At 42.1% G+C, this 26,574-nt stretch overlaps 1 protein-coding gene across 6 annotated transcripts in view; it reads right to left on the reverse strand.

Annotated features, from left to right (window-relative positions):
- The window catches only part of ttbk1a (tau tubulin kinase 1a), a 47,178-nt gene extending 22,175 nt beyond the window's left edge, over positions 1-25,003 (reverse strand). Inside the window, exons 1-14 of one of the 6 annotated variants that reach the window (XM_046311304.1) lie at positions 24,856-25,003; positions 19,698-19,856; positions 18,340-18,487; positions 15,712-15,785; positions 13,281-13,421; positions 12,614-12,718; positions 6,389-6,454; positions 5,633-5,725; positions 5,051-5,176; positions 4,477-4,631; positions 2,123-2,333; positions 1,533-1,714; positions 856-1,190; positions 343-506 (exon numbers count right to left, since the gene is read on the reverse strand). In XM_046311304.1, coding sequence (XP_046167260.1) covers positions 343-506; positions 856-1,190; positions 1,533-1,714; positions 2,123-2,333; positions 4,477-4,631; positions 5,051-5,176; positions 5,633-5,725; positions 6,389-6,454; positions 12,614-12,718; positions 13,281-13,421; positions 15,712-15,785; positions 18,340-18,487; positions 19,698-19,805 — 1,908 coding nt within the window. In that variant the 5' untranslated portion in view covers positions 19,806-19,856; positions 24,856-25,003. Of the gene's footprint in view, positions 1-342; positions 507-855; positions 1,191-1,532; positions 1,715-2,122; positions 2,334-4,476; positions 4,632-5,050; positions 5,177-5,632; positions 5,726-6,388; positions 6,455-7,752; positions 7,843-8,102; positions 8,202-12,613; positions 12,719-13,280; positions 13,434-15,711; positions 15,786-18,339; positions 18,488-19,697; positions 19,857-23,583; positions 24,187-24,855 lie in introns of those variants that run through there. The other 5 variants (XM_046311303.1, XM_046311300.1, XM_046311302.1 and 2 more) reach the window with 5 other exon arrangements.
- Positions 25,004-26,574: the final 1,571 nt, after the last annotated feature.

The following is a 26,574-nucleotide window of genomic DNA, read 5'->3' on the forward strand; positions in this document are numbered from 1 at the left end:
TGCAAAATTCCCTGTTTTTCTAGAATGGTCACTGAAATTAGAAGGAATCTTCCAACTGAGATTTCTGGAAAAACAGGTCCTTTTGGCAAAGTTATTGGAATTTTGCAACCCTAGGCTTAGCACTGCATGTTAATTGACATCCCGACCGGAGGGGGCACCGAAGAGCTAATCTTTACATAATCTGGATAGATCAACCACAACACCCACCGCTTAGGTGGGTTTCATCCATATCATCTGAAGATCAATCGCATTGTACAGCAGGCGACCCACCTCTGAGCCGACTCCCATGAACATGCAAGGAGAGAAGCCTCCCTCCACCGATAGGTCAGCCCGGTCTCTTACCGGTCTTTGCGGTCCAATAGGACGGCCTGATGGGAGTGAATGACAGGGCGACATGGCGGGGCTTCCCCCACTTCGTCTGGAGGCTTCCTCCTCAGTGAGCGTGAGCATGCCCCGGCTGCTGTTGGTCGTGAGGGTCGTCTTGGGTCTCACCACCATCTCCGCCCCTAAAACAAAGGATTGGTTAGGAATATACTACCCTTTTCACACTATCATGCCAACCCAAACCAAACTGTAATTTTGACATTGTCCTTTTCAGCATGGTTCTGCTTGTGGAAGATGCATAACCAGGTCAGCTCAGTACAAATGGTTTGGTTCGGCTCAGTAGTGGGAAAAGCATTTTCCGGATTAAGTCAAACGTCAAACAATATTTGAACATGAGAGGAGAGATGAGCATCATTGTCAACACAGCACAACTTGTACAGAATAGAACTGAATACAACAGAACAGAATGGAACAGAATTGAACTGACTGAAATTGCACATCATTGAATGTACATAAAACCTCCAGGCCCACCTCCTCCCCGCAGCCTCCTCCTCTCCTCTCCCTCCTCCAGGGGCCTCAGCTCCTCAGGCTCCTCATCGGTGGTGCCCGACGTGGTGGGCTGGAAGTCCCTCAGCTCTGTCTCCTTGTCGATGATCACCCACTCCTTGCTATCAAAGTCTTCTTCCTCTGCCAGCGGCACCGATCTGATAAAGGCATTACTGTGGGCTTCCTGGTCCACGGACGCCACTGAGCCCTCGCCGTGCCTCCCGCGCTGCAGGCCGCAGTCCACAGACAGCATCATGGCCGGCTGGGACGAGTACACGTGGCGCGAGGGCGATCCCAGGATATCCATGCGGGACCTGATACTGTGGCACACAGATGTGTACAAATACATTCACACAGGTACAAGCACGAGGACGTACAAGGGCACATAGACACACAAGCATGCACACACACAAAACCCACACATTAAGTATTGAATTATGTATTAAAGTGGAGGGCTATAGTAGATAGGCTTATAGCAGTTTCACAGACCCCAACCCAAAGGACTTTCCTGGAACACCTAAGAGACTTTAATGTAGCTAGGTACAATATTAAATGTATTTTAGTACAATGTACTTCCTGGTTAACTACATTACTTAAATACTACTATACTAAAAGCTAGTACAGGTTTGGAACTAATACTAGAGCTGGTTTGTTGTGGTCACCTTTGGCCGTATCCGTCAACGCCCCTCCCATCAGCGGCCGACATGCGGTCTGACTCGGGGCTGTTGATGCGGCGGTACCGGAGCGAGCGCACCTGGCCACTGGGGGACTCGGGGGCCCCTCCTGCCCGGCACGGAGACATGGGACAGGCCCCTCTGCTGGGTTCATCCCCCTCCTGTGCCCCCTGCAGACACAGAGGGGAGAGGAGAGGAAGAGACGGGAGGGGAAAGGAGAGACAGGAGGCCACGATGATGTATGTTAGACAGTAATTCAACCTAAAATGTGTCTATTACCACTGCTAGGAGTTTAAAGGGTAGGCCTTCGTCTGTCTGGTGTACACATTTTCTGTCTGGATGTCCATCTCTGCCTGTGCATCTCTCTGTCCGTCTATCATCCTCTACCCAGCCAACCATCAATCCATCCCATATTTTTCATGAATCAATAATGCTAAAAATACTATCAACAAACAGTATAAGCCATGCTAAAACATCTACATGAATGCCATCCTACCATCTACGGGCCATTGTGGTGAGACCAGGCCATACAGTAAAATGTTGTGGTCTCCTTCCCCTCATCCCTCCCCCTTACTCACCTTGCCCAGGCTGATCCTGAGTTTGTTGCGGTTGAAGTCGGTGTCTTCCCATCCCTCGCCCTTAGCGGTTGTCTGGCCACCGCCCCCCTGGCGGCTCCCACCGGTGGGCAGGGCCGGAGGGGCGTTCTCTTGGTCGCTGAGGTGCTCGTCCTGGAGCACGTTCTCCGTGTTCTCCCTCTGGAGGTCTACGGGCACCGGGGTGTTGAGGGCTCTGGAGGAGAAGATGGGTGGGAGTGGGGGGATGGGTTCAGGTTTAATCAGTTGATTAAGAGCAGTGGTGGCCCAATGATGTATACAATGTATATGAATGTATATAATAAACACATGTATATAACACCTATATGTGAATATGTTCACTGGTTGTGCAGGTTTTTGTTCCTGCCCTACTCTATTCCAAAATGTTTTTTTATTTCCTGAATTAAGCATGCACTTAATTAATGCACTTTACAGGCGACCCTCAAAGTTCAGTAAACATCTATTTACATATCTATTTATTCAGTGAAACATTAATTGTAAACTGGTATATCAAATGCCTTACAGCCTAGTTTAGAATTCAATATCATGCATTTCAAAGGGTTTGGATGAGCAGTGTGGCAGTAGCCTCGAGGTGTGACAGCAATACTGATGGACCCAACCTGTCATCTCTCTCTGTTCACATTGAGACTCTATGCCAAATGGCACCCTATTCCCTACTTTGTGCACTACTTTTGACCAGAGGCCTATGGGCCCTGGTCAAAGGGCACTACATAGGGAATAGGGTGCCATTTAGGATAGTGTCTCAGTGTGTGATGACGACCAAAAGACTAATGATGTCTCCAGAGATAAGGATGTCGTGTTCGCAGGGAAGTCATGCAGCTGTGTGTAGTGTGTGTGTGTGTGTCTGAATGTGTGTAGTGTGTGTGTGTCAGAATGTGTGTGCGTGTGTGTATGTCTAGGCGGGCTGAACAGTAAAGAGCTTCAAACAAAACAGTCATCAGAGAGAGAGAGAGAGAGAGAGAGAGAGACATCAAAAGGATATATTTGGGTGAGTGAGTCAAACAATAGCTCCCACGAAAGATGTATAAAAGACAGATTAAAAATAGAGCACTGTGACTGTATCACGTTGTGGAACATTCAGGATCTAATATTTTGTACCATTGCCTTGTGTATTGATCCTGTAAATGTCAAGTGTCAAATACAGACAACTGGTGAAAAATACTCTAGGATTAAAGGAAGACGCAGAAATATGACATCATCGTACACAATGGGGAAACTTTCTGCTTACAAAAATCCACAGCTACAAAATGTGAATCTGCCAAGATGGCCTCTATTGGCTCTTCCCACATGGGCACGCCTCAAGGTAGGGCATTTCAGCTGGCACATTTACATTGATGTGAACACTGAAATGTTGATGAACGGACACTGTCCCTGTTAACACTAGAATCACTAAAGCAGTCATTTTGACTGCTCATTCATATCATCACAAACAGAACTGGAGTTATAACCAGGTTTAGGAAGGCATCTCATTGTTTGAATGGTTTTCCACTGTTACCCCCTCTTCTCCCGACAGTTGAAGGTGCTGTGCCCAGTTGATAATCACCCAGATAATTGTCTCAAAATTGAACCGAAACAATACCGAAACTAATTTCACACTTATACCAGCAGATGAAATATATGAAGTAAAGTTTGCTGCGGGAGAAAGGGGGAGAATGGGTGAGTTGATGAGCGAAGGGAAGTGAACGGTGCATAATTATGTAATTACCAATTGTGAATGAAGAACTGGGCGGGAAATTCTATTGTAATGGTATATTCTAATTATAATCTGAAAATGGTAAAGTATATGCTCTATATCAGTTCACCAAATCCAAGCAGTTTCATCGGTCCACTCTGACCTACTTGGAGTACACTGTGAGAGTGTGCGTAATATACAATGGCAAGAAGATAAAGACGAATGGATGCACATGCTGCGTTAGCACTGCAACTAGATCTGAATGAAAATGACTCAGATGGTGGGAGGAAAAATCAACATTATTCTTCAGATTCTGAGCCCCGGCATGAACCTACACCTCTGAGGCCTAAGCGCAAAAGAAGCCAGAAGGATGCTCACTCAGCAGGAGCCCACGCCACTATTAAATAAATATTATTCCAATTTTACCTTATTCATTTTTGCGACATCATATATGAAATTGATTAATTACACTGTCAGAGTGTTGCAGTCAGAGTCACTGCCCATTAGCTTGAAGGGGGTTCTCTTGAGGCCCAGTGGTTCTAGTGTTCAGTAAAATGCAAGCAGAAAGTCGCCCTGCAGTGTATGATCATGTAAATATGGTGGACTCTCCTTTTAATCCTAATGGTAAATATATCAGGGTCCTTACCCCACCATGGCGACGGTGGGCCGTGTGTTATGTTGTGGTTGGGTGGAGGCGCTTGTTGACTGTGTGGAGTCTGTCCCTCCTTTCTCCCAATCAAACGGCTCATTTTCCATGATGATGCGCTCCTTCATGCTGTTCTCAAACACCGACATCAATAGCTGGGAAATAAAATACATTTGACTTTGGTTGCATCCCAAATGGCACTCTAATCTTTAAAATACACCCTATTCCCTTGACCAGACCAGCAGTCGGCCAATAGAAAACAACTCCAAATGAGACTCTGGTGGTGTCCAAATGGCACCCTATTTCCTTTACACTGTAGTGTACCTCTCTGGTCAAAGTAGTGCAGTAATAAATAAGAAATAAGTTGTCATTTTAGATGCAATTTTGTTAATGGAAATAGCACAGGGAGTACTAGGAAGCATTGATGAAGTCAACATATCAGTTTGTGTGAACATACAAAAAAGTCCCCGCAATTAGTGGCCAGTCAAAAAAAAGAGAAAAAAATGAGACGTTTGTGGGAGTATTTCAAAACACTTTCAAAGTACTTTCCTTGTTCTCTATACTGTGGTGGTACCTGATAATCCGGCTTGGTGTAGTAGTCAAGGCCCAATACATGGTCGAGGAAGATATGAAACTCTGAAGGCATGTGTTTCAGCAGCATCCTATGGTCATATCGCTCTTTTATCTGCCCAACTTGCTCCTGCGCAAAACAGAAAAAAAAGATTTGTTTTACTTTATTTGATTTATTTGCTTGTCATTCAGTGGCTGAAATCAAACCAGTCCACCTCCATTTGCCCATTGCGCCATATGCACAAGTGTCCGAAAGCTGATGGGATGAAAATGATCACAGGTGTAGGGGCAAATTATATCACTGGGATATTTGGAGTTTACACAATTTCATACAATGAATTGAGAGGCGTACCAAATGATATGCCACATGCATTTAATTCTGATTTCGAGGCACTACTCGTATTACAAATGAAATACCTAGAAAAACCGACTAAATGAAATGTTTCATTGTTACTAACATTGTGTTGAAAGAAAAAGAAAGATCCAAAAAGGCTTGCGTTTTGTTCATCTTGCATATTTGATTATTTGACTTTAACGATTCCTAGAAATACAGTGGGTCTGTCGTGGACGAGTGAAGGGACTCTACCTTGTCCTTGATTTTCCGCCATGGTAGCTGTCCAACTGCAAATTCTACCAACATGTAAAATAAAGACCATAGGTCATCATGGCGTCCCATTTCCTGGGGAGAGAAAAAATGAAAGTAGAGATTACGAATGATATCTTCTTCCACGCTAAAATCCTTTTAATTAGTACAGTATATCCTTAATTGTCACGACTCCTACCGGGTGGCGCTCGGCGGTCGTCGTCACCGGCCTACTAGCTGCCACTGATCCCTTTTTCCCCCCTTGTCTGTTTATTAGTTACACCTGTGTTTAATTAGGTTAATTGGTGGGGCTTTATTATCCAGCCGGCCCGCCTGCTGGGTGTGCGGGATTATTCTCTGTGTACATTTTGTACACGACTGTAGGTCACGGTTGTCCGTGTATGTGTGTATTTTCTGGACTGTTTAGTTCCCCGTGTTGGGGCATTTGTTTGGGTTGGCATCGTTTTCACCTGTGTGGTGAATTAAAAGTATCGCTACCCTGAACTCTCTGTTTCCTGTGCCTGACTTCTTCCTCCACTACACCCCGGGCATTACATTAATAGTGCCAAACCTAAAGTTGCCCCTATAGAGATCCTATTCAATTACTAGAGGGGGTATGTATTGTAATTCCTTATTCTATGGTTGCCTGACACCTTTTTATAGTACAACAACACAATAAACACGTTTATTTCAAATGGCAAATTTGGCAGAATACATTTTCCAGCATATCATTTCGACAACATAAACATTGTTGTTTACTTTGTTTTTATGTGCGTTGACTGAGGCATATCGAACAGTTCCTCGAAAACCTGCGACAGTTCTCGGCTGAAAGGAAACAAAAGGGAACAGTATTAGTGACGGACTAATATCAAGATGCACACACTTCAACGTCTTGGAAAAATAACATTTCTAACACATCCTCCTTCTAGGTTTCTCCCTACTGCTCACTCTCCAAAATTGGTTTTAAAAACGAACTATTCCGATCTAATAAACACTAAAACATTTTTTGGGTTTTTACTTAAATGGGAAGTAAATAGTAACAACATTTACACTAGCATTCATCTCCCATCTGTTAGCGCCAAATAACCAGGACACAACAGCTACATAGAGGATACATGCAATACAAGTCATCTTAAGAGCCAAAAGCACGTCATTGAACATGCTAAATTTGACCTTGCAAATTCGATCTGACATACAGGTAATATCCATGCTTTTGTTTCCGCCATTTAGTGCCGTAGAGGAGCTATGGATGCTTACTGTAAACACAGTGAATCTAAATTGTATAAATTAAATAAAAACGAAATAATAAAGTAGCCAGAAACATAAGTGAGGGGTCACACCAGGCATCTGTACACTAATCCTACTAAAAGCTCATGAATTCATGTCTGCGTGTGTTCGGCTCAGTAAGCGACTTGTGTTAATCCATTATGGTATTATACTGTAGTGGAGCTAAATTTAATTTTAATCCAGTCAATATCAATAAGCAATATTCAATTAACTTGCATTTAAATAATTCAATAACTCCTTTCTTCTTTCAAACGTTTTCCTAAATGTCGATTCATCTCCTGAACTGACAATCTGAAAACTTCTAAATAGAATTGCGCCTCTCTAGCTTATTTTAGTAACTCAATCTCTTGTGAGTTTGGCTTGGGATGGCAGTATCAGTGGTGCGGCACATGCTGTTCGTTCTCCCATTACCCTCGTAGTTTGCTGGTGCCATGACCTTCACTCCGGGGGGGGAGCAAACTGAACACTCACGGTCGAGTCCCACGGTCATTTATCGAACACTGAGTACTGAGCCCTCGGAGGTAGACAGTGGGGCTGTATCCAGAGAGGCACTATTTGGGACGCATCCTATGTTTAGATTTGACAGCGAGGGATGCCCCGTTATTGTCAACAATGACACCAACTGTGCTCTCAGCTGGTTATTACAGAGAGAAGGCTGCCTGTCTGCCAATTCACTCTGTCCTAAACAAGCAATTAACTAAATGCTTATTCAGCGACCAGGAGAAGCTGCTTCAGACTGAATTAGAGTGCGCAGTTCGCTGTGTGTAAGAACCTTAAGGGGAATTCTGTGCCTCTAACTTTTGATCTTGAGAAACTTCCACATTGCACTAACTTACGCTTAGATCTTCTGTTGCTTTCAAGTTTCTATTCCTTGTCGACGGCGTATGCATCAGAACCAGGGCCCTACTCTGACACATAGCTAAAACCTAAAAGAAACAGAACATCTAAGTGTAAGTTAGAGAGAGCGAGTAATAATGTACAAATGTCTTACATCCGAAAATCATTGCTATGTAGATAGATCCATTTATAGCTGTTACGATATAAAATGTTGCCAGCAGCAATAACGGGGTCCTAGCAATAGAAACAGTAACCATTGACATGAGTGTAACAGAAAGGTCGAAAGTGGGTGTCCTTAGTGTGACCCCTCTGCTCTGAGGAGAACAGAAAGCTTGGTGACCACACTCACGTCACTCTGTCACCATGCGCGTGACAGCCATGGCGGAGCAAGGATCTGATGGAGAAACGGGTTGGAGCATGCACTTCAAAATCAAATGTCCAAAAGGAACTGTAAAACACAAAACAAAGGCAAGCACTGAAACAAAATGAATGAATAAATGTAAGGAAATGTCAAATAAATAGGCACACATCACATAGGAAAACAGTGACATTCATGAGGTCCAAATGACACACGGTAATGGCAGAAACTTGTCAAACATTTTCTATGGCCTTTTCTGTAATAGAGACAGAACTATATATACACTATAAGTAATGTCCTTGCTGACCACCAATGGCCACAATTCTGGCTGAAATATTTAAAAAAAATCTATGTACATGTGTATCAACTTCCTGTAACAATCACATTCTGGCTTACAACATCGCACATTCAGAAAGCGTTTCAGTTTGATTTTTGGAAACTGCTGGTGAGTGGGGACCTTACTTTTTTCAAGTTTCAAAACACTGCATCCCATTTTATCACCTACTGTAGGTATGCAAGTGGATTGAGTGTTATCCCATTCAAGAGGCAATAAGGTGCATGAAACAGCCTTAATTATACCTATATAGTGGTGTTATTTAGTCCGTAATAACAGATTATTACAAGTTACAACACACAAAACATAATAGACGTAATACATGTAGGGCCGGTTTCCCAGACACAGATTAGGCCTAGTCTTGAACTGAGAAGCACTTGTTAATAGTGAATGTGTTTTCGTCTAGAAATAGACTTCATCTGTTTACACATAAAACTCCCTGAAAAGGGATCTAATCCTGCAGCATTATATACTCAAGACAGTAAACCAGCTTCAATAGAATAAAAATGTGTTAAAACAATACATTTTGGCAGCTGATATGTAGAGTATTTGTAGTTTGACGGATGCTTCAAGATAAAGCTAACTCTGAAAGCATTTTTATCCAGCAGCACCTAATATATTTATATGTCAATGTGTGAATATGAAAACGCCCCATGAGTTTCCAAACCCATCAACATTTAACACGCCCCTAAACCTGCTACTCAGGTTTAGGGGAATGAATTAGCATGACAAAATCTCTACATTAAATCATTATTTTCCACTTCTCAGCAGCAGTCATGGAAAACAAGATTTCTTAGAAATGCATGACACGTGCCACGAGAGGAAAAATAGCCCCGCTATTTGTTACCCACAATGATTTATTCCGTTATCAGGGAAGAAAAGTGAGGGAAGATCCCTCTTCATTGAGGAGAGAACACTACAGTATGTAGCAGCTGGTAGGTCATTCACTGCACAAGCACTGGATGCTAAAGGCTACATGCTAACAAATATGCTTTGTGGCAAATGGCTGGGGGCTGACGGCTATGTGCTATGTGCTAACAAATATGCTTTGTGGCAACTGTCTGGGGGCTAATGGCTACATGCTAACAAATGTGCTTTGTGGCTTCTGGCTGGGGGCTAACGGCTATGTGCTAACAAATATGCTTTATGGATAAGGGGCTGACATAGTGGCAAGGTGAAGGTCATTTGGACTAGAGAGGCCCCTGACACTTCCTTCCCTGGGGATCTGGCTGCCTCAGGGTAGGAGAGAGGCATACACTGCTATTTGTCAGAGACTGGGGGAAGAGGCAGATGAAGAGAGAAGGGAGATGGAATGAGAAGGAGGGAGAGAAGCAGGGGTAAAGAACGAGAGACAGACATGGAAGCAGGGGGTGTTAAATAAAGCAAGATGGAGAGACAAACAGGGACGGTGAGAGGTAGACAGAAAGAGGGAGAGGCAAACGGGAGAGAGAGAGAGAGAGAGGGAGAGAGAGAGAGAGAGAGAGAGGGAGAGAGACTTGCATTCATCACAAATCAATGAGCTGAAGCTGACTCAGCTGTACTGGCTAGAAGAAGAAAAAATCAGAGAGCAAGAGAAGGGGAAAAGGAGAAGGGGAGCGGGGGATGGGGGTAAAGGGGGGAGCGATGCCTCGGGGCATCGCCCACTGACGCATGCATGCAAATAAAATATTCATCTCACGCTGCTGCACTCACAGAGCTCCAAACACAGAGAGAGGGGAGGGGGGGATGCATGAGGACACAGAGTGGTAGAGCCAGAGATATGAGGGAGGGGGGGAGAGGAGAGGGAGGGAGGGAAGTGGCAGAGAGAAATAGAGGAGAGCAGATAGTGACTGAGTCAAAGAGATGAGAGTGGGAAATCAATGTAGAAATGTAGAAGGAAATGTAGAAGGGGCAAGAGTGGGAAGGAGAGAAGATAGAAGTTACCTGAGAGAGTAGTGAAAAGGAGGGGAGAGGAGAAGAGGAAAGAAGGGAGGGGAGGAAAAAGAAGAGACATAAAGGGGAAGAAGGGTCCAGTGGAGAGGAGGATGAATGCATAAGCAATTGATTAGAGGGAGAGAAAAAAGGAGAGGAGGTGAAAGTGCTAGAAGAGATTAAGAGAGATAAAAGGAGACAGGGAGAAGTTGGAAGAGGAGGAAATTACAGGATGGAAGTGAAGAAGAAGAGAAGAAGAGGGAAGATCAAAGGAGGGAAGAAGAGGAGAGATTGAAAATGCAGTCAATAAGAGGGGATGGGAGAGGATGTATGGGACGGAGGAGCAAAGGGGGAGGAGGGGAGAGTTACTGTAAGAGTGGACGACTTATACTTGGAGTGAGCTAAAATAAGACAAGACACCACGACTGAGAGAAAGCACTTTGGATACCTCTCTCTGGGATGAAGGTGTATTTGTGTGTGCATTTTCTTATGAGTGTGTGTGTGTGTGTGTGTGTGTGTGTGTGTGTGTGTGTGTGTGTGTGTGTGTGTGTGTGTGTGTGTGTGTGTGCGTGTGCGTGTGCGTGTGCGTGTGTGCGTGCGCGTGTGTCGGTCGGAGAAAGGGGAGGAAAGCAGTCACTGGTTAATGCATTTTAACTGTCATCTGTTTGATTTTGTACATTACCGACAGGTTTCCCAAACCCAGATTAAACCTATTCCTGGATATCAAAGAACTTTCAATGGTGATTCTCCATTGAGCATATATTTTAGTCCGGTAATAGCTTTAATCTGGGTCCGGCAAACCGGCCCTAAGCGTTTAACAAAAAAAGCCGATACCGCCAGGCATATTGGACAGCTACCCATGTAAACAAGGAGCAGTAAAACAAGGATTCAGATATTGTACAATGAATGAGCTCACTTGTGCATGAATTGTACTGCAATGCACCAATCCCAGGGTCTGACCGTAAACAAAACAGTACCAACGATGATAATATAGTCCAGTGATCCTCAAAATTCTGCATTGTGACCCACATTATGGCACAGACCCAACGGAAAACTTTTCAAATGTTTTGTAACACAAACTGAAAATGTGTGTTTGTTATTGGACAAATCCAGGTAATCCTTCCCTGTTTCAGTCTGTTTTCTTCTGTTTGCTGCCTGATGAGTACGACCCAGAGCTAGGAGCTAAGAGGATCTTAAAGTTCAGACACACCGGAAGGATAGTCAAACTTTTGCCTGCCGACAGCATCGGCAGTCAATCTCTTTTGTGTTCACATAATTGAGCTAGATAGCTAAGGACACTGCACTAACTCAGCAGCTAACACTGGCAGCTGTTTTACAGACACTACCTAATCCATTGGGATTTAATTATAATGTTAGCACTAGCTACAGTGGTTACCTAGCTTGGAGGAAGTAATTAGTGTTGCGTGCATTGCATCTGTGCACTTAGCTAACTACCATCCCATAGCCTACATTGCATATGAAGTGTGACTGCCTCGTCCGTGGATGTACAAAGAAGATGCCCACCAAAATTAGGATTGGCTCAACGTCAAGTTGTTGGCCACTCGCGAGCGTTGCGATTTGTAGGTTCGACGGCACGCAGCAGGTACCGCGTTTGTTCTAGCAAGAGAAGGAACGGCCTCCAACTGTGTTAAGTACCTATCAGCAGTCTATCGGCAGTGAAATTCTCAGTATTACATGCTTTAGGGTGGGTCATGTGACGTCATTGATCAGGACCCACCATTTAGGGAACAACGGGCGTGTTTCAGGTCTTGCTCATTTCTGTCGTGCTGAACATGGATATATCGTATTACCATTTTATAATGAGTCTCAGAGTAGGATGCTAAGTTAGAATCACGTTTGCCTTTTAGATCTAAATACATGGACAGGGGGACATGATCCTAGATCTGCACTCCTACTCTGAGATGGTTTATAAATGATAGGCCCAGATGTTGGAATCTCAGACCTGCTAATCTGTGCAGCCTCACCATTGCAATAAAGATGACCTGGAACTTACCCACGAGCTGGACATTATTCTAATAACAATCACAATAACATTGAACTGGGTGGCAGGTAGCCTAGCGGTTAGAGCGTTGGGCCAGTAAAGGTTGCTGGTTCGAATCCCCAAGCCGGCAAGGCTCTGTCAATGTGCCCTTGAGCAAGGCACTTAATGGATAAGAGCGTCTGCTAAATGACTCAAATGTAAAACTAACATTTTCGTAGGACAAACCAAAGCAAAGGAACAAAAGAGGAGACTTACAGGGCGGACTTCTCCAGTGGTATTGGTGTACTGCCGCGCGAGGCCAAAGTCCAACATGTAACACTTCCTCAAGGTCGAAGGCAGCCTTCCCATGGCGAAGTTTGACTGCAGAGAAAATACATGATTATTCAGTGCATTACAGATATGGACGTGTGGCTCAGTCAGTAAGAGTGTGGGGCTACTGTAGCAACACCAAGGACCCATCACTGTGCCATTAGAGCTAGCCAGGAGGGGTGCTTGTTCTTAAGGGGGGGGGCATTGTTTGATGAAACATCGGCTATAGGACCCTCTAAGAAGCCACAGATTGCTGTTGTGCCCTTGAGCAAAGCACTTAACCACTAACCTGCTCCAGGGGTGCTGTTCTGCTGCTCACCCAATGCTGTGTGTATGTATGTGGTGTCTGTGATTGCGATTGAAATGAACTGATGGCAAAGAGACATTTCCGTTTTGATGGACAATACAGATGCAGTCTTTTTTCCATGCGTCACAGCACAGCATTCCAACTCTAAAATACAATGGTTAAATGGTCAATTAGAATGCAAAAATGACACATATTTGTATCTAAGCATTGTATTTAGAATTGGCACTGATAACCCTTCATAAAGCTGTGGCATGCTGTGCCATGACACATGCAACAAAAACAAGTCTGCATCTGTATGATACGTACCGGTTTGATATCTCGATGCAGGAAGCCAACAGAGTGGATGGCCTCTATAGACTCCAGGATCTGTTTCCCCAGGCGGAGTGTGGTACTCATGGTGAAAGTCCCCCGAGGCTGGCTCCTCCTCAGGTCCGCCAAATTGCGTCCCTGCTCCACCCCCCAAAACAAAACAACGCTCTGGGGTGAAGTTACCTCTAGGTACAGATCTAGGATCAGCTTCCCTCCCCCCAATCCTAACCTTAACCTTTGGTGGGGAAAATACAAATCTGACCCAAAATCAGCATTTAGAGGCAACTTCACCCTACTCCAGAAAACCAACTATATGTAAACAAACAGGTTTTGTGCGAAAGAACACAATTTCTTATCAGTACGGGACACCCGATCGCCTAGGTGTAATCATAGAATTCCATACAGAATCCTTATTCATTTCTTATCTGATGTCTGTGGGCCTAGTAACCGAGGCCTAGTAAAGATTTGTCATATCACTGAACATACAATACCTATTAACATAGTGTTTGGGTTTCAAGTTTGGGGAAGCTAATTTTCACCATAAACATGCACCTTCATAATAAAGCATTCCATGCATCCTCGCATTTGCAGACTTACGTAAGACAGCCTACTATTCCTAATGTGATGATTTGATTGGATAGTCATAATTTAGGCTAATAATACAACTCAATCGCTGTTCGCAGAAAAGACTGTTCATTGCAGAGTGCAGTGGCATTGAGTAGGCCTAGTTTTTTTTTTATTGTTAAACATTGCAATATGCTTGGCTGGGTCTCTCTGCTTTTCACTGACAGTCACAACTGAACGATCATCTATTTGACCGCGCGAGCTGCCCAAATTGCGGGCCCTTCCTTCTGTAGGCTATGCAATTGAAAACAATCCACAGCTTTTTTTTTTAAAGAAGCAAAATGGTCCTCTGTGGCCAAATCATGCTTTCTGGTGTAGTAGCCAATATTGAATGATTTAATTTATTTCTGTATAGAGGGGAGTAAGCTAATTAGGCTATATAATTTTGGCAATTTAATTACATTTACTTTATGGAAAGCTTCCCCCTAGCCTTATGGACACACCGCCTCTTGCTTTTAATGCGGCATAAACACAACCGGTCATGATGTTTTCATCTGATTGTCAAACAATCACTTAACAAAGGCGTTCCTGTAGGCTACGTTGGTCCCCTGACAAAATCATTTCAGGATCCAAACCCCAACACTGCGCTGTGCACTCGCAATTTGATGAATGCAAAGAGACATCAGTTACAAAACACCTACTGTACATGTATTGTAGTAACATTCTGCGATTGTCATTAGGCCTACACTTGTAGCCTAAACTAATTTGTCGACTGTTGTCCGCGCGCGCCTCTGTCTCGGCCACTCATCTCCTGCCTTGGCAAAACATAAGTCGAACCACAACACAATTTGGAGTGTATACCACCCGGTTTCAAGTCAATTTTCATGCGGCTGACATGTGGTAATGTTAAATAATGGTGTAATAGTTTATATTTTTGGGGGCATTTTGTGTTAATTGTGATAGGCTCAAGTTTCATTTTGCAGGGATGCAGTACCTGACCGTACCAGCTTACTGTCACACCTGATTAAGGCATGCAATGTTTTAAACCATTTTGCAACGGAAAACAAAAATGAACGTTTCGTATTGGACCAGTTAGTCAGTCCCTGTTTCAGTATGTTTCAATATGTTTCAATATGTTTCAATATGTTTCAATATGTTTCAAAATGTTTCAAAATGTTTCAAAATGTTTCAAAATGTTTCAATATGTTTCAATATGTTTCAGTATGTTTCAGTATGTTTTCTTCCATTTCATGCCTTATGAGTACGACCATGAGATTAAATTTAACTTAAATAAAATGTGATACTTCCTAAATGAATTCCTTTGAACCTGGGCATTGGCTTGGCTAAGTCATCACAGCATATCAGCATATCAAGTCAATTCTGTATAGCACATAGTTTTTTTGCATTGGAAGCTGATTGCAGCCTTGTCAATAAGTCATACAGTACCAAACGTTTAGTCATGATGGATTTTTACACCCAAGTAACATGGCAGAACAGCTTTATAGGCTGTGTCTCAATCGATAATGGATTGGATTAAGATACAGCTATAGACTCTCCATAAGATACTTTCATATTATAGAAGGCTGATAATGCTATGTTGGATCATGTCACATATGACATTTGCATTGATTGTCCATCATCAGTATGTGCTTTGTCAGCCTCTAACCAGCCGCTGCTTATGAATCATTTATTCAGTTAATATGGCCTATTTGCAAAGACTTCACATTTCACAAGGCCTTATGCAGGCTTTATAAATTGCACTTCTTTAGAAAACGTGTTGTTGTTGAATTGTGGTCAGATTCTCACAGAATGCTTTTTGGGGATGGTGGTCAATCTTTTAAAAAAGCAAATGTCAGCTTCTTACCTGAAGTTGCATGACCACGTAGTTGAATTTGTCATTTCTCCCACAGCCAATAAATTTGCACACATGGTTTTTACCTAAACAAAAAGGCATATTTTAAGAATCGTAGCTCAAAGATGCAGATGCCAAAATATTCCATTTCACTTCAACATGATGATTGGATTGGTTTTCATTGGTTACACCGGGGAGATGAGAGTGGTGACAGGGCCTAGGTAAGATCCATTTTAAATTCCCATATCAATCGATGCAAATACAGCAGAACCCCTCATGTTGACACTCAATGGCTGAAGAAAGGACAAAGTCATCTTTTCTTTCCAGGTTTTCTTCTGTCTCAGGACTGTTCTTTTCAGAACTTCTTTCTTTCTCTAGGACATGGCCTTGTGTTAAATATTATATAAAAGATCAAATATTGCCAGACGAATAAAACAGGACAAATGAATACGCTGGGGAGCCCATGTTTCCTGGTCTTCCTTTTCTTCACAGTTAATCCCAATTAAGGATGATCAGTTGGGCATTAATCATTGTTAATCCTCATGCACCGTTAATCTTTTGATGGAGCACCCTGTTAATGTGACTCAGTTAATACAGAGCATTTAGGAATCTTAAGACTTAAAAAACAATTCTGAGGGAACTTAATTTGATCTCATTGTTTTGGTTGTTTGATATTCCTTAAAAGGTATAGTCTATATGACCACATCATACGCCAAAGGGTGTCGTCCTGCTTACAGTCCTGCTTACAACAACAACAGTATTGGCACCTCAGGATATGGGAATGCTAGGAAGTGCCAACAGTAGCAGTCTAAGCTGACTTGAATTTGTTTGTTGTTTCGCCCCGCTTTGATGATGTCACATTGCAGAGTCTTCCTTTAATATGTACATATAAATACCAACATATATACACACACACACACACACACATATTAACATTAGCTTCTTCAAAGACATAGTACATGTTGCAAACCAATCATGTGTCGCTTTGGGCGACAGTCACAGACTGTGACTGACGTGTGACAGCTTTCTAGGTTACTTTTTCCCCTCATATTGTGACGATGACTCGAAGCCAAAGTGAGTCACTTGTCACCCTGGCACATTGACGTGCATACTCCAGGAGGAGAGTTGCTCTCATTCTATATGCCATGTGATCACCATCACGTTTAACAGGATACTGCTGCCCCACCCAGCATGCAAAAACATGCTGTGAGTCACAACAGTTAATATACATAAAAAAATATATAGGGTCCATTATGGCAGAATTAAAGGCAGAGTCTAAGTCAAAGGATTTGCTCTAATTTGTTCACTGTTTTGGATATACTGTCGGGACCATGCAATCAAGCATATATAAAGTACTGTTAGGATGCATGTTTGGATTTAAGGGCACAATTGTAAGATATCTGATTGTTGGGACCTCTCTACCTACCGATGTACGTATTAACCAAAAACAAGCAGCACTATATTGCTTATTTTTCAGGCACATTTTTTAAGGGCCTTTTTATCATGAGTGGAGTATTCTTCACTACAGCTACTACTACATAATGGCCTTGTAGACATTTTACCTACACTGAACTTCAAGGAGATCAAAGGCCCCTTAATCAATAACAACATGAGCAATGATGTGGAGAAGTTTACTAGGTTACCTATTGATTCATTAGGTCTAGGCTTTTCTTAGCCACTCTTCCGTGAAGCTACTATGGGTGTGGTAAGCGAGAGACACATCTGTTTCCACAGTTACTTGAACCTCGAGCAAAAGATTCAAGGGCCATAATGCAAGCAGCGAAACCGATATGCTTAAATAGTGCATCGGTGACCCACTAAATAAGGACAGGCGGAAGGGAAGTCTCCATTAAGCTAGCTTAATGCAGGGCAGACAGAGACATTGTTCCTCTCCCTAGTCACTTGGACAAAAGCTCTATTCAAAGTCCACAGCCACCTAGTCACAAGAGTCTGGCAGCCCATCATTACTTATTTACTAAACGAATGTAATTGGCTCTTTATGGAGTTGCAGACGTCTGTCACTGTAGACTGCATGGCTCTGCAGATTTTAACTCTGTAGGACGCTTAAGGGTGGTCATGACAATATGAGAGGAAATTCCTTTTGTGTCACTCTCTGACCTCTGACAGGATGTCTCAAAGGAAACCCAACGCAGTAACCCTTTACCTGGTTCTACTGTCCTGAAACCTATGTTGTGCTGCCATGAGAGATGGTTACACTTTTTACTAGACTGTCATGGGTATGACATAGCAAATTGTATAACCAATCATAGGTGCAGTCTTAAGCAGTATTGATGTAACACATATGTATCTTACACTGGAAAGACAAATGTTCTTACTTCACTATGTACTGTAGCTGACTGAAACTTTATATATTTGTCTGTCATGACTACAACACAAAGTATGTTGACACATGGTGTCAGAGGTGGGATCTGGGTTCGAGTCAAGAGACATCAACAAAGAATGCCATTTACTGTGAGAATGACAAGTCAATGAATAATGGCTGAGCAGCACAGACACCTTCATACTCATTGACTAAGCAGAATGGTGAACACAAAATGGCTGCCGCAGTGGCACTGCCAGGCTCATTGTTATAAAAACTAGCAGAAAAGGTCCACAATGGCCGCCGCAGTGGGCCCTTACCCTGCAGTTTCTTCAGGACTGCCACCTCCATCTTCAGGACCTGTTTGGGCTGTTGGGCCGACTCCACCTTCAACGCCACGTTCTCCCGCGTCAATAGGTCCAGAGCTTCATAGATCTCCCCAAAACCTCCTCCTCCTATTTTCTTCAGCTAGAAAGGTGTCGAGGATAAAAGGTGTATTAAATAACATTCTTCTTGCGCTTTTCAAATGCTGGCTTTAAATCAATGAAATAACTGTACTGTGCTAATGAAATTGAATTTCAACTTGACAAACCCTTTTGCATGAGGAACACCAGTTTTGATGGAAGAGTATGTTAGCCTGATCCTAGAACTGTTTGTGCTGTCTCCTATGGTCATTGTCAGGCATGACAACGACCAAAATGTGTTGGCAAGACAGCACAAACTGATCTGGGACCAGGCGATAGAGAGGTGTGTCTTACTGGCCGAACAGTAATCCAGTAAATTCATTTTTGCTGAGTGATTAGATAGTTGCCCTCCTTTGTCCCATCCCTCCTTCTCCAGCCCCACTTCCTCAACTCCTCTATTGCCTTTTTCTTTCTTTCACCAAGTACTTAAGTGATTTGAACAACCCTATTATAATTTATGGCTTGATCATGACAGCCAAGTGCCGAAGACAAATATTTACCAGCCATCTGCAAACACCCTCTACTTTCTTCTTCAGCTCTTCGGCAGAGGGATCTGTCAATCCGTGATTGGTTCTGACAGCGTCGTCCAAGTGATCACCATCAGAAGCACAGTAACTTTGGTTGTTGCGCTATCACTTCCTTAATTCAGTGGGCCAAATGTGTGGAACTGCGTATAGCATACCATAATTAAAGGGCCAGAAGTAACCCCCAAAAAGTTTGTCAGATACCATCAAAGGGACATTTCACCACAACATAAGTGTGTCCAATGATTTAACACCATAAAATCAGTATTGAGTCAATTTTACATTCTGTTCTGTAGCTCCAGAAGAAGAGTTTAAATCATTGGACAATCTTGTGGTCCCAAATGAATAGGAACGACAGGGAATAGATACGGCAGGGTATTAGTTAGTTACAATCTTTCCCATTCAGACTGGGTGGAGGCCTGCAGAATTCTGTAATTTGCTTGCTTTAAATGTATGAAAAAACCTGACAAACTGATTTTGGATTTATCTGCTCAACTTCAAGGTATGAAAACACAGATGTTCGAGTGGACTATCCCTTTACTTCTGATGAGACATGTAGAACCTTAGTAATGGGGAGTCAAATCTGTGTGTGTGAAGGTAACCTTGTACTTAGCCCCTAGGGAAACACTGATATAGAGAGACTATACACAAAGAAAAAACACGACTAGATCTACTATCTAGCGTACTTACCACTTTCCATCGGTCCTTGACCATGCAGTTAGGCGGCAGTATGTCCGCCGTCTCCCCAGCCCCATTCATGTTGGCGTGGTCCTGGAGGGCTGGCACTAGGCACTGCATCTGCCAGCCCGACAGAACGCGAGCAGCTCCCAATTTAAATGAGCCATTTATCTGGAAAAGGATATTCAATAGGACATAAGTCAGTCTTATTCCCTTTCTTTTAACACAATACCCAAGAGCAGGCATCACACAGCGCACTCAAAGCAAAAGGCATAAGTCAGGGTTGTCTTACAAAGCCATTCGTTTTGTTAGCTCGGGCCAAAGTGGAGGAGAAAACAAAATGGTATTTGCAGTTGTCCGTGCAAATACCATGGTCATACAGAAAGCTTGCTGGTATTGACGGTTGTAGTTGGACATCTAGATTGTCTAGAAAGAACAAGGGGGACAGACAGTGCATACTCTGCATTTCTTGCCTCAAGTGAACAATTGAAAATAAGGCCTTAGGTATACTGCATGTTGGAGGTACATCAACTACAGCGACTATATCTGTCCATGGATACGAAATGTCCTTCATATCTGAATAACATCAGGCCCAATAAGGAGATGCACTTTCTTTAGGGTGTAGCCAAATCAAATTTCAAATGACTTTTGGCACTTGAAGCACAGTACGTCACGCTCTGCTTGAGCGCTGAGTTAAGAGTTTTGTACAAAAGCTTGATTATCTAACAATGTATGCCAATACTGTACCTACAATATATGTAATTCGTATGTGATAAATGGTTTTAGTGACCTACTATATAAAGTGGGATCACAACCCTTCTCAGTCATGAACACTGCTGTACAACAACAAATTGACAATATATCTATGAAATGAATAGTAATGGAAATATTATTTGGCCTCAAGTTTTCTGGTTGTAAACTCAATTTTTGGGGGTTAAGAAGACGTCATGTACCTAGTTTACAACCAACTGGTCCCTGTTACAATCAGGTAAAGACGTCCTCTTCATGACGAGATCAAGGCGTCACCAGATATCAACCAGATTTGGTTGCTAAAAATACTTCAGCAAAACTTCATTATACAGCCTGACCATGACGTCATTGCAACCAATTTTGCCTGATGAGGTAGACACTTTGTAAATTTGACTTTATAAAACAAAATCTGTTTTTACATTGTAATATCTGGTCAGTCGCTGTTAGCCCGCTAAACTATTACAGACAGTATACGTATTATTGGGTTCGAACCGATATCTATCAAATTGTATTTTCTAGATGCTTATGATTATTCTGGGTAAACAACATCTGGATAAGGGTAATGAATGTAAGTAGGTTAGTACCAAAACCATGCTATTCTGCATGCAGGGCCATGGACCATTTAGTTATGCATGCACAGCTCAGCTCCATTTGGGGGGAGGTGTACTTAGTCATGCCTAGGTTGAGGCCAGTTGAGAGACTGTGTGCATTATCTAGCAGATTAGTCAGCTGTGGAAAAGAGTGACAAAATGCACTGGAACACATACAATAGGTTTAGACAGAGCGTGTGAGCCTACGAGGGTGGTATTGCCAGTGCTTATGGCTTTAAAGCAAGGTTTGTCAATGCACCTGGGTCGGTTCCCAACATTTGCATTGCTACGGCGGGAAGTGTGTGAATGGATGCTGTGTCATTGGATGTCAACGTGCCGATAACTGGTGGTTATTTCAAGCACTCTCATAGCACAGCAAGATTACAGGCCAGTAACACGGCAAATGTAGCAAGACCTGGGTCATGTTCAGTAGGCAAATGTTGTGGAACCTTGCAGATAGAAATGTCATGAATAGCGCTTACGCGACTACTTATTCTTCATGCCAGAGGTGCATGTTCGTTCTACGTAACATTTTATATCTGAATGTCCCATAAACATTGCACCATGCTAAAAGGCCTGGCGCTCTCATCAGACTTGCTCTAAAACCTACAAGAGCAGGCAATATTGTAAGTAGTTCAAGTGAAGGTAGGACCAGGCAAAAGTACTGAATTCAACCAGCAAGCATTCAGACAGAGTTCTAGAACGGGCGGAAAGGTGTTCAGGGAGCATTTCCTCACTTAGCGTCCTCTACACAACCTCCAAATTAACTTCACACACTACAGCCATGGAATTGGAATAAATATTACTTTAACCTTAAATCATTAAAGGGACAGTTCACCCAATTTACAAATCATATTGGTGTCCTTGTCCCGAGACTGCTTAAAGGGTAAGGAAATGAATGTCATTTTGTAATTTGAGTGACTAATAATTGATTAATCAAGATCATTTGCTGATCAGCAGTTATAGTGACTGCTCATCATGATGCCACCCTATAAGATCATATCATGTAGGCTTCAGGTTGTGTGGTTTAAGATAATATATAATGCTCTGTCTAACTATTAAAATATTATGGCCATCTTGCCAGGTGTTATGACAGATTCTGCTAATGTAGGGAAACACTGCAAGCCTGTTCCCCCCCTTTGGGTGTAGTCCAATAATAATCTTGGAAAATGAAAATCATATTAGCATCATCATAGTCTCATTTTCACTGGGCTGTGATAGCAAAACATAAGGGCAGTGCATCAGTGAGAATAGTGAGAGACTTGATAGACTCCTATCAATTCTAACACACAACTAAATGTGTATTTGCTGTCCTACACTATCAATAGTGTGAGGGGATCTACTTTGCGAAAAGCCAGGGGTTTTTGCATTCAAGTTTCCCAGAACTATGAAGCGAAATCATTAAATTTCCTTGAAATCCGCGAAGGAAGCCGCGACAGCCATTTTGTGTTCAAACTGGTGGGTAAAAGTGCAGCCACATTTCCAAGGGAACTTTGAAGAACACATTAACCTCTCACCATATTTACAACCTCTTCCAAAACCTTACGTCTGAGAAAAAAATCCTGAACTTGGCCAATTTAGTCGATGCCAAAACCCTCCTTTGTAAGCCTACAAGCCAAAACAATAAAAAATACAAATACAAAGAGGTTTGTTACGACTGCCTCCACAACCAAAGCAATGATGTTTAGAGATATTTAGATATAAAAATATATATATTTACAAGAATGCCAGTTGTAATTTGAATGAGTAGACAGTAATGACAAATAATACTATGATAGACAACAATACACACAAACAATGCAATGCAATAACTTAGCATAACATCCATATAAGAGGATGATTAGAACGACGAGACATACTGTACATAGCAATGGACAGTTGAAAATGAAAAGAAAAACATTTTTTTAAATATGACAATCTATTAATTACTTCACAGGTACCAGATCTATATTTGGCAGTGTAAATGTTGTAAATGGGTCCAAGCCACAGTTGAACCTTTATTAATACATGTAAACACTGGCAAGTAAAAAGTTGGAACAATTACACAAATTTGACATCTCATCCTAAAGTCAATAGCCTAACAATTAGACAAATATTTATCCTTACTCTTAAACACAAACTGTAATAGTATTATGTTTCTATTGAGTTTAATTGATACCTCTAGATGGGCTATAAGCAAATTAACGCTACACTGGGGGTGTGTGACTCTGTAGACATATCTGCTACTAAGGCAACTGACTGTTCAACAAATAACAGGTAAAGAGAGAGTTTTAGTTAGTACATAACCAATACCAACAAAAGGCCAGGTTAAGTAGTATACATGACTAACTGACGGTTTAAATATGGTCAAATAAATAGCTATAGCCCTATCACACAATAATTCAACATAACTTTTTGTTCAATTTCTGGACAACATTTCTGTCAATTTAGGGTTGACAGAACAGCCACAATGGCAAAAGTCATATACCCTGCTATTTCCATTCATGCCCGGTAGGCCTACTGATATCTACATTAGGTGAAAGTTATTAGCCAAACGGAGATGTCATGAAGAATATTACCTGGCGCAGAGACGGCACGTTAGTCTTTTCCGTCTTTTTGGAATCTTCATTTGGGATTTTAAGGTGGGAGAAGACGTCCTCTGACAAACAATAGCCTTACTGCTACAGCTATACACACAATAATAGCATCATTTTCCCATGTATGACCAAATCCATTGCGATAACTTTTGAAAGGTCCATATAAACATCTACTCCGATATCCAACGCTAAAATTAACCGTACTCCTATGCATTTAGCAGGCAATCATCTCAAGCGAAACCTCCAATAAATTAAATCAAACATTTGATTTTCTTCAATTGTGTATTGGCCTACCACTAAAAAAATACTTGCATTTTTTTCTGAACTAGAATAATATCCTATTTCTTCGACAAAAATGTGTCACGCAAGCGGATTCCTATGATTCCCAACTGCTTTGGACAGGTGTAGTCTTTGCATGAATGCACAATTAAAATACATTGTCGACGACTAAATCCAGGTAAGCAGTAAGTCCAATTCCGAAAAACTAGTCCGATACAATGCTTTGTCTTAATAATTGATGTCTCGGTTTAAAATACGGTTATATGCTCTCCAACGCCACGGCTCTCGGTCCATCCCACTCCACAGTTTTTGTCCGCACTGCAGCGTAGACTCATGCTTGACAAGAGACCCACCTATTACTACCGCCTTTATGGCGACAGGGGGCGCACGACACCCCATAAAGATTATGCAAGAACTCACAAAGCTTGTCCCACCTAACAAATATTCTACCCCAATAACAGTCCGTTTCTTCTCCTCCAGTGTAATGGACAGAGACTTGGCAGTTGGACGGCAGCCTTTCCAATCTTACAATAATATTGCATATTTTAATGGAATTGTTTGATTAAGGTAGACCTACCATTAGGAAAAATAATACCGAATGCAATTTAGCATAAATGAGAGCAAAAACACGGGACTACAATTCCCAACGTGAACCAATCACTGGAAAAGGCCAGCCCTGAACCCTATCATACTAAAATACGCACAATAATAGATATAGGTCTATAATAGCCGATTGGCATTAATGGAATTGGGAGGATCAAAATGTATTGCTATATTTTAAATACATTCCACGGCCATTAGTACATTCTACTGCAATTCAAATCCAAATTCCACATTTATATTCATTAAGACAACTATAATTCCTTAAATCAGCCACCTGGGCCTTCCGTGTACAAACATACAGCGATATTTACGTAACCCTTCAAAACTGGGGAATGGAAATAGCAATAGGACAAGTAAAGCTTTTCTTCTTACCTAATTATCTTCCGCCGTGATGACATGAAAACCTCGAAGACTTTGAAGAGGCGCATTGTTTCGCCTCAATGGTCAAAACCATTTCAGGATGTTCGCCCCACGTACCACCATTTCTACGGCAGCATCCTCATCCCTGCTTACATTCGCGATCCCAGCATCAGCATCATTTAGCAACCACAACGCTCGTCCTCTGTGCTTTCCTCAGAGCGTTGTGTATAGGTTACACAGCACATACTGCCACCTACTGGAGCGGAGAATAACATTTGAGACCTGGACGCACAATTCGGTTTACAATTAGGTTTTAAATTATAATTATGTTTTGAAAAAATAAACATGGTGACTTAAAAGTTATGGAGGATGACGGATGAAAATAATTTTGAGCAAAACGTTTTAGGTGGATTGTTTTCATTTGTATATTTTTAGAAATAGCCCTATCTATATAATTTTGGGAGTTCTCAAAGTAATTTTGAGGAGGACCTTTCTCCCACAGATATTTCAGTATAGGCTTCACTGACGATACAGCAGCCTAAAATAGTATTACAGTAGTATTAACAAGTGACAGGGCTGTCCAAGGTACCTCTCAACCCACCTGCACATAGGCTGTGCTGCTGCAGAGCCTTTTGTAGGCTGCACACTCTTGTGCTTGTGAGTGCAGTTTATGTCGAGCAAATGGAAAAGGAAAGCTGTTCAGGGCTTCAGGTTATCATTATTTGGAGACTTAATGTTAATGTGCAAAGTGCAAGAATGGAGGTATGTGTGTACCTGACAATTCAATAGGCTTTATTAGTATGGACAGATCAAGCACTTACATTGTCAAAGCAAACATACAGGAAAATATCAAGATTATCCAATAATAATAATAATAATAATAAATACCTGTCTTCAAGAAAGGCCCACTTCATCTCAGTGATTTAACAGGGTGTCCTTATGAAATGCTGTGAAGGTTTTTTTTCAGCTTAGCTTGAAGAGGGGCTATCATTGAGATGGTTGGGTTCTCGTTTTCACACGTGATTATAGTTGCAACTTTGAGAGGTGCCATCCCATTCATGGTGTCTTCTGTATTGCTTAAGTGCTTCTCAGTAAGAGTGTTCACGTCATCCCCCTTTCTGAGCTCTCTTGACATGAGTGTGGCAAAAAAACAGGTTGTTGCTTCAGGAAACGTTCACCATATCCTAGGAGCTGTTCCAGCAGGTGGTCACATCTAGATCATCTTGTGGGATGGCAATTCTCCCGATGAATTTTAGTTGCTGTTGAGTTGCGATGGAAAAAAACAAACCACCTTCCTCACTCTTGCCAGTCATCTCTGGGCGTTATTGATGTTACTCAGGGCATTGTGGGAGGCTGGATTTGGGGTCATCTAAATGTAGGATAATCTGGGCCTCAACTACAGCAACAATCAAGTTAGCTGCGTTGTCCTTGACCAGGGCCCTGATTTATAACTTTTGCATACATTTCACACTAAATTTCTGCTAGTGCCATTTCTGAAAAGTCTGCGCACATACAAAAATATAGAGATCTATAAAGTTGGCACATGCAATACATACGCATGTTTCCACTTATAAATCAGACCTGTCGTAGAACTGTGAGCGTGTGAACGAACATTAAAGGTCTGCCTGGTAACGCCCTCCATTCACCTTTTATGGTGACAATAATTACCTTAATTTACTGTATAATTTGGAACTATTTGGAATTAGGTCAAGACAGATTCTGAAAGAAAGA

The sequence above is a fragment of the Oncorhynchus gorbuscha genome, linkage group LG18, assembly GCF_021184085.1.
Source record: "Oncorhynchus gorbuscha isolate QuinsamMale2020 ecotype Even-year linkage group LG18, OgorEven_v1.0, whole genome shotgun sequence".
Classification (NCBI taxonomy): Eukaryota; Metazoa; Chordata; class Actinopteri; order Salmoniformes; family Salmonidae; genus Oncorhynchus; species Oncorhynchus gorbuscha.